This window comes from Bombina bombina, chromosome 9 (genome assembly GCF_027579735.1).
Source record: "Bombina bombina isolate aBomBom1 chromosome 9, aBomBom1.pri, whole genome shotgun sequence".
Classification (NCBI taxonomy): domain Eukaryota; kingdom Metazoa; phylum Chordata; class Amphibia; order Anura; family Bombinatoridae; genus Bombina; species Bombina bombina.
This window is the reverse complement of record NC_069507.1, coordinates 60,174,612-60,187,427: the sequence shown is the minus strand read 5'-3', so window position 1 is coordinate 60,187,427 and position 12,816 is coordinate 60,174,612. Positions and strand designations below refer to the sequence as shown.

Genomic DNA, 12,816 nt, shown 5'->3' with positions numbered 1-12,816 from the left:
GTTTGCTTCCATAGGCTCCAATGGGAACCTTGTTTTCATGCCATAAGACACTGTAAACACCTAGCACTGCACAGGGGGCAAAATAAAAATATATATGAATATATACATATATATTTGTGTTTATATGTGTATAATACACATATTGGCACATAAATAAATAAAATAAAAAAATAATTATATATATATATATATATATATATATATATATATACACACACACACACACACACACACACACACACACACTATATATATATATATATATATATATATATATATATATATATATATATATATATATATATATATATATATATATATATAATAAAACAGAAAGAAGGACAAGCTCTCAGGGGGTGCTCCTAGGGCAATATGTCTTGACTCCTTGTCATAAATAAATACGCAATAAAAATACACTCATGTGATTTAACCTCAAACTTTGAGGCATGTGCATAGTCCACATTACAAGATGGTCTCTACCGGTACTTCTCCTCAAATCCGGTTCAGCACCTGGGTTGCGCTTGCTGATTGGTGGCTAAATGTAGTCACCAATCAGCAAGGTTGGGGGTTTAGTGTAATGTGCTGTTCTAAGCATAAATTGTTTTCATCTTACAGTTCTCTGGGAAGTTAGTAAGTAATTTTATTTTCTTCTATATGTTTAAAATGTTTCTGATTTGATGATTTTTTTCTTTTAGGAATCAAGCTATAAAGTTGAATGCATTATTATTATTTTTTTCCTTGTAACATGCATTCCCAAATGAAGAATTCATCAATAAAGTTACCCTACACTGAAATAGTTTTAGTAAAATTGTTGTTGTTTTTGTAATAGAATCCTTCCTTAAAAATGACATGATTTAAATTAAAGACCCATTTTAAAAAAAACAAACCTCTTATATATTGTTTTAGGTACATGCCGAATGATGGAGGACCAATTAATGCCTTCCAAGCAAGGGGGCCACCTGGTAGGAGTCAAAAAACTAAAGTGTGTCCCACCACCCCGCCATCTGGTCATGCTGCATCTGTGAAGAGCCCAAACAGCAGCCTGGCTGCAAGCGACCTCACCTGGCCTGGCCCCCATCCCATCACTTCCACCTTCACCTCCACCTGCTCACCCCTCAAAGTTAACAAGAAAACCAAAGGGCTTATTGATGGCCTCACTAAGTTTTTCACCCCATCACCCGAGGGGCGCAGGTTTCGGGGGTGCATCGTAGACTTTTCCACGCACTACCGGCCCAGGAAAAAGCTCCCTGATCCTGAGCCATACACTCTTCAAGTACCAGCTGTGGGTTCTATGCACAGGCTAAGCTGTCCCGCACCACCACCTGCACCACCTCTCCCACACACATCCCTACTTTGCAGCCAAAGCCCTGGCTCCCAGAATTCCAGCAATTCTACCACCTCAAACTCCCCCCAAAGCTCTTCAAGCCATTCCAGTGCCCCCTCCTTCAGAAGCCTCCCCAGTAACAGTCAGTTGAAGGGACTCTTTGATGGACTGTCTCACATCTATACAACCCAGGGCCAGCCACGCCAAAAAAGCCACCCAAGCTATGCTCCTCCTAAGCGTGTGCACCGCAAGGGCAGACTCTACGCCTCTGCACACTTCTTTGGAAAGAGGGATGGTAGAAGTAGGCTCCTACTCCCCCATTCTGTACCCTCTGGCTGGGCAGTGCCCATGGGGCGGACGCTGAAAGCCATCGCCCACTTCAAGCGCTCAACGTTCCTTAAAAAGCACAGGACAATAGGCAGGTTAAAGTATAAAGCGGGATCCCCGGGGGCGGGAGCCAGAACACCAGGGAAAGTCAGCCTGGCAGACAGCAGGATTAAGCCCGTCCAGGATGATGGTAAGCACAGGCCGAAGAATCCCCTCTTCACCCAGTTCTTCCTGCAAGCAAGAGTTAACTACTCCGGGCACCAGAGTTAAGAAGCCCCCAAAATCTTTCAAACTAATTTTTAATAAGGTAATGTTTAAATGAACCCCATAGTCCCCAGAGAGGCCAACAATACCTTGCTTTCTGGCCCTCCTGCCAGCAAAGGGCTTCCTCAATTTGTTACTAGATAAGGGAGGTTGAAGTCTCTTGCTAGCAGTATGGAAGTTAAGAACCAAAAGCTAAAATCCATGAATTTTAACAGAGTTCTCTTTGGAGTAAGTTCTTCATAAAAGGGGGTTAAAACAATTATAGTTGTAACCTTCAGCATGTTGACAGGCAGTACAATTACGTAAGCGGCAAAAAACATCTATATAGTGCAGAGATAACATTGCATAAAACTGACAGTAAGGTTTTCATATCCGGAATTAACATATGGCTTCTATTGAGTTTTAAAACCAGAAGTTCTTATTTAAACAAACCATTAATCCTCTTTAATTGAAAATACAGCTTTATGAAAAGGTAAATAGGGAAGAAAAAAAAAAAAACGTTAAATTTTTTTATTTATTTTTTTACTTCTGTCTTTTTTTTATATTCTGTTTGATGTTTTTTCTTTCTTTTTTATAATATTTTACTGGTGAAAATGAGATCCCTCCTCCTGATCATGTACTCTACACCCCCCTATTGTTGGTGACCCTCCAACAAAACAATTCTATCTCCACTAATCCTGTGCTCTGCTGCTTGATCTGTTAACATCCATTTTAGTGTTAGATAGTAGCCAAGCTCTTACCCTCTCCGCGGCCTCCATAACTCCATCGCTTTTGGCTCTTTGGCATGGCTGGTCCAGCCTCCTTTCACACTTCCCCTTGGCTGGATTCTTTTATGTGACTGACACATTGTTACTTTTCTGCTCCTGCTCATTCCATCCATCAGCCCATCCTTTCCATGCTCTGCAACGCACCCTTCGTTCCATTGTTTGTCATCTCATCACTGCCCATTCCATGGAAACCCATTCTTCCCTAATTTCTAACTGCATTTTTGTTTTACTTGTGATTAACTTATAAAGTTGTTGTAGAGCATGGTATGCACATATGCTTAAAGGGACATGAAACACAATTTTAGTTTTCATGGTCCAGTAAGTGCATAACTTTCCAATTTACTTCTATTATTGGATTTGCTTCATTCCTTGGTATTCTTTGTTGACGGAGCAGCACTGCAGTACTAGGAGCTAGCTGAACACATTGGGTGAGCCATTGACAAGAGGCATACACCAATCAACAGCTAGCTCTCAGTAGCACATTGCTTCTCCTGAGTTCTCCTAGTTATGCTTTTCGACAAAGGATGTTAAGAAAACAAAGTAAATTAGCTACTAGAAGTAAATTGAAAAGTTGTTTAAAATGGCATAATCTGTCTGAATCATGAAAGTTTAATTTTGACTTTACTGTCCCTTTTTTAAATGTGTATATCAGATCATTGATGCGCCCAAGGAGTTCATAATATATTTAGTTTGCTGAGCTACTAAAAGAGCTAATTAGGTATACCAGTTTTTTTTCTAATTATTCAAACAGGCTTTCTATTATAAACTAGATTTTTCACCTACTCCTAAATCTTTAATGCAAGGACTAGTTTGGCTGAAATTCAGTATCTTAGTAGTGATTTTGATTGCCAGTAACCGCCGAGGCTGGTATTGAAGTTAACCAGTTCAGTAGTTTTTAAGTTGTTCAGTAGAATAAAAAAAACTACCCTCCAATTTACTTTAAGAATCTTTAATCAGAGCTACAACCAAAAATAACTGAATTGATAATCGTGTTATTTATCGATGTCATATAGTGTCTTCTGGTGCCTGTTTCTATGACAATATTTAGACTCAAAGTCCGAAAACAATGGTCATATAACAATACATATATGCTCATAAACAGCATATTAAGAATGTCGCCAATTAGTGCACGCACATTATGTAAAAAAAATTGTAGGCCCCAAGATTTGTTTTCAAGTTGTCATATGCTTAATGGAAGTCTGCAATGTATTTGACATGAGCAGTGGGTTTTTCGATAATTGTTTTAAGTGGGAATTTTGTGATTTCATATTTAATTAGGTAGATAATTTTCTTTTAAACTGGTAATGTACAGTTTACTTCATATTAGAGTAGAATTTTAATATGTTTTGAATATAAAACAAGTAATAACTAAATGGTGAGTTATAAAATTATAAAATGTATTTAAAAGATTTTAAAACGGCAGAAATTCATAGAGAAATAATTTTAAAGTTTTCAAATCCTTTAATCAAACTTTAGCTCCTATTGATTCTGCATGAACCAGGTAAGGAGAGGTGCAAATTTTACGCTTAGAATTTACATTACGGATCATCAAATAACAGGAAACGATATAAACACTAGGATATTCCTCGGATTAATTCTGCTCACATAGTTGGTGTAATTAAATGCATGGATACAATCATCTTAACTTTAAAGGGACATTAAACACTGTGATTTTGATACAAATTATTTGTATTATATGTAGTAAAAAAAAAGCTGCAATATACGTTAATTATTTATTTTGTCACATTTTCCTACAATTTAATTCTGAAATTTTTTGAAATTTGGAAGTGCAGACTCCAAGCACTTTATATTCCAGTCAGTGATTGGTTGCACATTCTAGTGACCCATTTTATAATTGGTCTTGACAGAGAAAAATCTAGGTTATAATATGGAGAATCCAATTACTTTATGAACAATAAAACTTTATACTCTTATTATTTTTTCAATATTTTAAGATACATCTCCATATTATTCTCAGGCTAATCTTTGCCTTGATTATATCCTGCTGTCTAGTTTTTGTTTAGTGTTTAATGTCCCTTTAAGAGAAACCTATTGATTGCTCACTTTGAAGACTGCAAACTCTTGTTCAACTGTTTTTCTGCTTTCTAACATCAGACATGGAAATGAAGCTGAGCATCAAGGAAGAAAGATGGGAGGTGAATGTGCCAGGCCGTACAGACTCTGTCACACAGGAGGATATTGACATATTCAGGAAGGCACGTGAGCTTTCCTTTGAGGTGAGTGTGTGTATAACAGGATTTTTCTTGACACTGAATCATTTGTCAGACTAGACAAAGTGATTGAATTGGACAGAATCGTTACTCTGTGTGTATGCTAGATACGTTTTCACAATACACTGATGTATAACATCTGTACTAGTATCTTCATCTTGACAGATAATGGAAACAGTCATACCAAGGCTCCTAACATTGTAATCCAGGCTACATATTTTTAGATTATTATACATATAACTATGTAAACAAAAGTTCACATCCTGGTAAAAATGTCTGACTCCCCAATATTCTTACTGGTGTTTAAGCCTTATAAAGTTTTGGTTGTCCTGAAAAGGAACTACTCAATGCTTAATTTTTATTTCAACAAGGATTGGCCCCTAAGAACTCTACACTTAGCTTGGGGGCCACACACTCAACCTAAAACATAACGGCATAGCAAGTATACAGGCAACAAAACAATCGTGGAATATGACTGACAAAAGGGAAGGGGAGTCTGGAGAACCTATACCAACATATACCAACTCAAAACATTTAATCACGTCACATTATACTAAATAGGTGCAAATATATTAGCGACTATGAACGTTCAACCAATAGATGGTGCTGTGATACACCATGTCCCTGGGAGTGGTTGTAGTTCCATTATAGTGTGCAACCAGTAGATGGTGCTGTGATACACCATGTCCCTGGGGGGGGGGGGTTCTAGTTCCATTATAGTGTGCAACCAATAGATGGTGCTGTGAAACGTGTCCCTGGGGGTGGTTGTAGTTCCATTATAGTGTGCAACCAATAGATGGTGCTGTGATACACCATGTCCCTGGGGGGCGGGTTCTAGTTCCATTATAGTGTGCAACCAATAGATGGTGCTGTGAAACATGTCCCTGGGGGTGGTTGTAGTTCCATTATAGTGTGCAAACAATAGATGGTGCTGTGATACACCATGTCCCTGGGGGTGGTTGTAGTTCCATTATAGTGTGCAACCAATAGATGGTGCTGTGATACACCATGTCCCTGAGGGTGGTTGTAGTTCCATTATAGTGTGCAACCAATAGATGGTGCTGTGATACACCATGTCCCTGGGGGTGGTTGTAGTTCCATTATAGTGTGCAACCAATAGATGATGCTGTGAAACAACATCTCCCTGGGGGTGCTTGTAGTTCCATTATAGTGTGCAACCAATAGATGGTGCTGTGCATTTGTTAGAAAAATGTTGAAATTAAAACTCTGCTTTTGCATTGTCTTTTTATTATGCATTTATGGATTATGCAATTCTGCTGTGTTAGTGTTTTTTTATTTTAAGTGACTGAGAGGAACATATCTACTTTTTTCTGTTGATAAAATAATTTCTTTCCTATGGCATGGAGAGTCCACAACGTCATTCCGATTACTAGTGGGATAATCAACTCCTGGCCATTAGGAGAAGACAAAGAGAGTTAAGTGTAACTTCCCTTACCCATAATCCCCAGTCATTCTCTTTGCCTCTGTCAATGGAGGATGTGCAAAGATGGTGTCTGAAGATATATAATCCTTTTATAAGTACTTTTCCCTGCAAGCAAGGATTAGGGTCTAGCTGTGTCCACTTCAATCTCTTTAGTAAGAGTGGTGGTGGCTTTTAGCAGTTAGAAGGCGGCAAGGTAGTCTTTGCTTTACTTCTAACATGTATGCTACCCCTAGATAGAAAACCAGGGTTGGTTACTCTGTTTTTTCTTTTCTCTCCATGTCGCTGCCAGTGGTCGATTGAGGCTGACAGACTGGGAAGTGCTGTGTCCGCTCCACAGCAGAAGATCCTGGAGGGTAAGTCCGTTTATATCCTTATTTAAACCCTTCCCTTGGCAGGTATAACAGTTACTGTCATTAGGGAAAGGGAAGACATTGAAGGGTGACCAACTGGCACTTCCATTGCCCTCTTAGATGGGTTTGGAAATCTTAGTTATATTCCTGGTTGTGGATATCATTTATTTGAGCAGCTTGGATCTACTGGCATCTCCTTAAACAAGCTCTGGTTCACTCATTATTTGGTGTTTCCCTCTGACATAACTCAACTACCCTCATAGTTTTGTTTACAGTTAAAAATGACACTGGGTTGAGGCTTTTATTTATTTGTGTGGACCTTTATCATGGAGCATCTACACTCTCTAGCTCCTTTAGCTGGTATGTTCCTCATTTACAGTAGCGTCACCTCCGGCTTCAGTAGAGGAGGCTACCGCTGACTGTGTTATGCTTATTTCTCCAACATTGGTGTGTCCGGTCCACGGCGTCATCCATAACTTGTGGGAATATTCTCTTCCCCAACAGGAAATGGCAAAGAGCACAGCAAAAGCTGTCCATATAGTCCCTCCTAGGCTCTGCCCACCCCAGTCATTCTCTTTGCCGTTGCACAGGCAACATCTCCACGGAGATGGTGAAGAGTATGTGGTGATTAGTTGTAGTTTTTTATTCTACTATCAAGAGTTTGTTATTTTAAAATAGTGCTGGTATGTACTATTTACTCTGAAACAGAAAAAGATGAAGAGTTCTGTTTGTGAGAGGAATATGATTTTAGCAGCAGTAACTAAAATCGTTTGCTGTTTCCACATAGGACTGTTGAGAGGAAATAACTTCAGTTGGGGGAAACAGTTAGCAGACTTTTCTGCTTAAGGTATGACTAGCCATTTTTCTAACAAGACTGTGTAATGCTGGAAGGCTGTCATTTCCCCTCATGGGGACCGGTAAGCCATTTTCTTAGTCTAAGACAAACAGAATAAAGGGCTTAATGTGGGCTATAAAACTGGTAGACATTTTTATGGGCAAGATCGATTGCTTTATTTGGGCTTTTTATAAAGATTGATGTTGATATTCACACTTATAAAATTTGGGGAACGTTTTTTTAACGCCAGGCACTGGTTTAGACACCTTTTCAGTCAGGAAGGGCCTTCCCTGTAGAAGGCTGAGCCTCATTTTCGCGCCATTACTGCGCAGTTTCTTTTCCGAGCAGGACATGCAGCTGCATGTGTGTGGGTCTGAAAGTATTTGAAAAGGTTCCTAGAAGGCTTCATTTGGTATCGTATACCCCCTGGGTTTGGTAAAGTCGCAGCAAAGGCTGTAGCTGGGACTGTAGAGGGGTTAAAACTTTAACCGGCTCCGGTTTCTTCGGTTTTTCACATATTCAGTAATAAAGTGTGCACTGTTTAAAATTTAAAGAGACTAACGGTTTTGTTTAAAAACGGTTTTTGTACTTTATTGACAAGTTTAAGCCTGTTTAACATGTCTGTGCCTTCAGATAAGCTATGTTCTGTATGTATGGAAGCCAATGTGTCTCCCCCTTCAAAATTGTGTGATAATTGTGCCATAGCGTCCAAACAAAGTAAGGACAGTACTGTCACAGATAGTAAAGTTGCCCAAGATGATTCATCAGATGAAGGGAGTAGACATAGTTCTACATCATCTCCTTCTGTGTCTACACCAGTTTTGCCCACGCAGGAGGCCCCTAGTACTTCTAGCGCGCCAATGCTTATTACTATGCAACAATTGACGGCAGTAATGGATAACTCCATAGCAAATATTTTATCCAAAATGCCTGCATATCAGAGAAAGCGCGATTGCTCTGTTTTAAACACTGAAGAGCAGGAGGGCGCTGATGATAATTGCTCTGTCATACCCTCACACCAATCTGAAGGGGCCGTGAGGGAGGTTTTGTCAGATGGGGAAATTTCAGATTCAGGTAGAATTTCTCAACAGGCAGAACCTGATGTTGCGACATTTAAATTTAAATTAGAGCATCTCCGCGCACTGCTTAAGGAGGTGTTATCTACTCTGGATGATTGTGACAACCTGGTCATTCCATAAAAATTGTGCAAGATGGACAAGTTCCTAGAGGTTCCGGTGCACCCCGACGCTTTTCCTATACCCAAGCGGGTGGCGGACATAGTGAATAAGGAGTGGGAGAAGCCCGGCATACCTTTTGTTCCCCCTCCTATATTTAAGAAATTATTTCCTATGGTCGACCCCAGAAAGGACTTATGGCAGATAGTCCCTAAGGTCGAGGGGGCAGTTTCTACGCTAGCCAAGCGCACTACTATTCCTATCGAGGATAATTGTGCTTTCAAAGATCCTATGGATAAAAAATTGGAGGGTTTGCTTAAAAAGATTTTTGTACAGCAAGGTTACCTCCTGCAACCTATTTCGTGCATTATTCCTGTCACTACAGCAGCGTGGTTCTGGTTCGAAGAACTAGAAAAGTCGCTCAGTAGAGAGACTCCGTATGAGGAGGTTATGGACAGGGTTCACGCACTTAAGTTAGCTAATTCCTTTATTTTAGATGCCGCTTTGCAGTTAGCTAGATTAGTGGCGAAAAATTCTGGGTTTGCAATTGTGGCGCCCAGAGCGCTCTGGCTAAAGTCTTGGTCAGCGGATGTATCTTCCAAGACAAAATTGCTTAATATCCCTTTCAAGGGTAAAACTCTTTTTGGGCCAGAATTGAAAGAGATTATCTCAGACATCACTGGGGGTAAGGGCCACGCCCTCCCACAAGATAGGCCTTTCAAAGCCAAGAATAAGTCTAATTTTCGTTCCTTTCGCAATTTCAGGAACAGACCGGCCTCCAACTCTGCAGCCTCTAGACAAGAGGGTAATGCTTCGCAAACCAAACCAGCTTGGAAACAGATGAAAGGCTGGAACAAGGGTAAGCAGGCCAAGAAACCTGCTGCTGCTGACAAGACAGCATGAAGGAGTAGCCCCTGATCCGGGACCGGATCTAGTAGGGGGCAGACTCTCTCTCTTCGCTCAGGCTTGGGCAAGAGATGTTCAGGATCCCTGGGCACTAGAAATAGTTTCTCAGGGTTATCTTCTGGAATTCAAGGAACTACCCCCAAGGGGAAGGTTCCACATGTCTCACTTATCCTCAAACCAAATAAAGAGACAGGCATTCTTACATTGTGGGAGTGATACACCCAGTTCCAACCGTGGAACAAGGAATGGGGTTTTACTCAAATCTGTTTGTGGTTCCCAAAAAAGAGGGAACTTTCAGACCAATTCTGGATTTAAAGTTCCTAAACAAATTTCTCAGAGTGCCATCGTTCAAAATGGAAACCATTCTAACGATTTTACCTACAATCCAGGAGGGTCAATTTATGACTACATATTCCTATCCACAAAGATCATCATCAGTTCCTAAGGTTCGCCTTTCTGGACAAACATTACCAGTTTGTGGCTCTCCCATTCGGGCTAGCCACTGCTCCAAGGATTTTCACAAAGGTACTCGGGTCCCTTCTAGCGGTTCTAAGACCAAGGGGCATTGCAGTGGCACCTTACTTGGACGACATTCTGATACAAGCGTCGTCTCTTTCAAAGGCAAAGGCTCACACAGACATCGTTCTGGCCTTTCTCAGATCTCACGGATGGAAAGTGAACATAGAAAAAAGTTCCCTGTCTCCGTCGACAAGAGTTCCTTTCTTGGGGACAATAATTGATTCTTTAGAAATTAAGATTTTCCTGACAAATGTCAGAAAGTCGAAGCTTCTAAACGCTTGTCAAGTTCTTCTTCTTCTGTTCCACAACCTTCCGTAGCTCAGTGCATGGAAGTAGTAGGGTTGATGGTTGCAGCAATGGACATAGTTCCTTTTGCGCGAATTCATCTAAGACCATTACAACTGTGCATGCTGAAACAGTGGAATGGGGACTATACAGACTTGTCTCCAGTGATTCAAGTAGATCAGAAGACCAGAGACTCACTCCGTTGGTGGCTAACGCAGGATCACCTGTCCCAGGGAATGAGCTTCCGCAGACCAGAGTGGGTCATCGTCACGACCGACGCCAGTCTAGTGGGCTGGGGCGTGGTCTGGGACTCCCTGAAAGCTCAGGGGCTATGGTCTCGGGAAGAGTCTCTTCTCCCGATAAACATTCTGGAACTGAGAGCGATATTCAATACTCTCAGGGCTTGGCCTCAACTAGCAAGGGCCAGATTCATAAGATTCCAATCAGACAACATGACGACTGTTGCTTACATCAACCGTCAGGGGGGAACAAGGAGTTCCCTGGCGATGAGAGAAGTGACCAAAATCATAAAATGGGCGGAGGATCACTCCTGCCACCTATCTGCGATCCACATCCCAGGAGTGGAAAACTGGGAGGCGGATTATCTGAGTCGTCAGACATTCCATCCGGGGGAGTGGGAACTCCACCCGGAGATATTTGCCCAGTTGACTCAATTATGGGGCATTCCAGACATGGATCTGATGGCGTCTCGTCAGAACTTCAAGGTTCCTTGCTACGGGTCCAGATCCAGGGATCCCAAGGCGACTCTAGTGGATGCATTAGTAGCGCCTTGGACCTTCAACCTTGCTCATGTGTTTCCACCGTTTCCTCTCATTCCCGGGCTGGTAGCCAGGATCAAGCAGGAGAGGGCCTCGGTGATCTTGATAGCTCCTGCGTGGCCACGCAGGACTTGGTATGCAGACCTGGTGAATATGTCATCGGCTCCACCATGGAAGCTACCTTTGAGGCAGGATCTTCTAGTACAAGGTCCATTCGAACATCCAAATCTAGTTTCCCTCCAGCTGATGGCTTGGAAATTGAACGCTTGATTTTATCTAAGCGTGGGTTTTCGGATTCTGTAATAGATACTCTGGTACAAGCCAGAAAACCTGTAACTAGAAAAATTTACCATAAAATATGGAAAAGATATATCTGTTGGTGTGAATCCAAGGGATTCTCATGGAGTAAGATCAAAATTCCTAGGATCCTTTCCTTTCTCCAAGAAGGTTTGGATAAGGGATTATCAGCGAGTTCTCTAAAGGGACAGATTTCTGCTTTATCTGTCTTGTTACACAAACGACTGGCAGCTGTGCCTGATGTTCAAGCTTTTGTTCAGGCTTTGGTCAGGATCAAGCCTGTTTACAGACCTTTGACTCCTCCCTGGAGTCTGAATTTAGTTCTTTCAGTTCTTCAAGGGGTTCCGTTTGAACCTCTACATTCCATAGATATCAAGATGTTATCTTGGAAAGTTCTGTTTTTGGTTGCTATTTCTTCTGCTAGAAGAGTTTCTGAGTTATCTGCTTTTCAGTGTAATCCGCCCTATCTGGTGTTCCATTCAGATAAGGTTGTTTTGCGTACTAAACCTGGTTTCCTTCCAAAGGTTGTTTCCAACAAGAATATTAACCAGGAAATAGTTGTGCCTTCTTTGTGTCCGAATCCAGTTTCAAAGAAGGAACGTTTGTTACACAATTTAGATGTAGTTCGTGCTTTAAAGTTCTATTTAGAAGCAACAAAGGATTTCAGACAAACGTCTTCTCTGTTTGTCGTTTATTCTGGCAAGAGGAGAGGTCAAAAAGCTACTGCTACCTCTCTTTCTTTTTGGCTGAAAAGCATCATCCGATTGGCTTACGAGACTGCCGGACGGCAGCCTCCTGAGCGCATCACAGCTCACTCTACTAGGGCTGTGGCTTCCACATGGGCCTTCAAGAACGAGGCTTCTGTTGATCAGATATGTAAGGCAGCGACTTGGAAACACACTTTTGCCAAATTCTACAAATTTGATACTTTTGCTTCTTCGGAGGCTATTTTTGGGAGAAAGGTTTTGCAAGCCGTGGTGCCTTCTGTTTAAGTAACCTGATTGGCTCCCTCCCTTCATCCGTGTCCTAAAGCTTTGGTATTGGTTCCCACAAGTTATGGATGACGCCGTGGACCGGACACACCAATGTTGGAGAAAACAGAATTTATGCTTACCTGATAAATTACTTTCTCCAACGGTGTGTCCGGTCCACGGCCCGCCCTGGTTTTTTAATCAGGTTTCATGAATTTCTTTCTTTAACTACAGTCACCACGGCACCTTATGGTTTCTCCTGTTTTTTTCTCCTGTCGGTCGAATGACTGGGGTGGGCGGAGCCTAGGAGGGACTATATGGACAGCTTTTGCTGTGCTCTTT

At 41.4% G+C, this 12,816-nt stretch overlaps 1 protein-coding gene across 3 annotated transcripts in view; it reads left to right on the top strand.

Annotated features, from left to right (window-relative positions):
- Positions 1-12,816, top strand: part of KAT6B (lysine acetyltransferase 6B) — a 290,388-nt gene that overhangs the window by 190,774 nt on the left and 86,798 nt on the right. For 2 of the 3 annotated variants that reach the window (XM_053692145.1, XM_053692144.1), the window contains 2 exons: positions 907-1,841; positions 4,798-4,919. In XM_053692145.1, coding sequence (XP_053548120.1) covers positions 907-1,841; positions 4,798-4,919 — 1,057 coding nt within the window. The remainder of the gene's footprint in view (positions 1-906; positions 1,842-4,797; positions 4,920-12,816) is intronic. The other variant, XM_053692146.1, reaches the window with a different exon arrangement.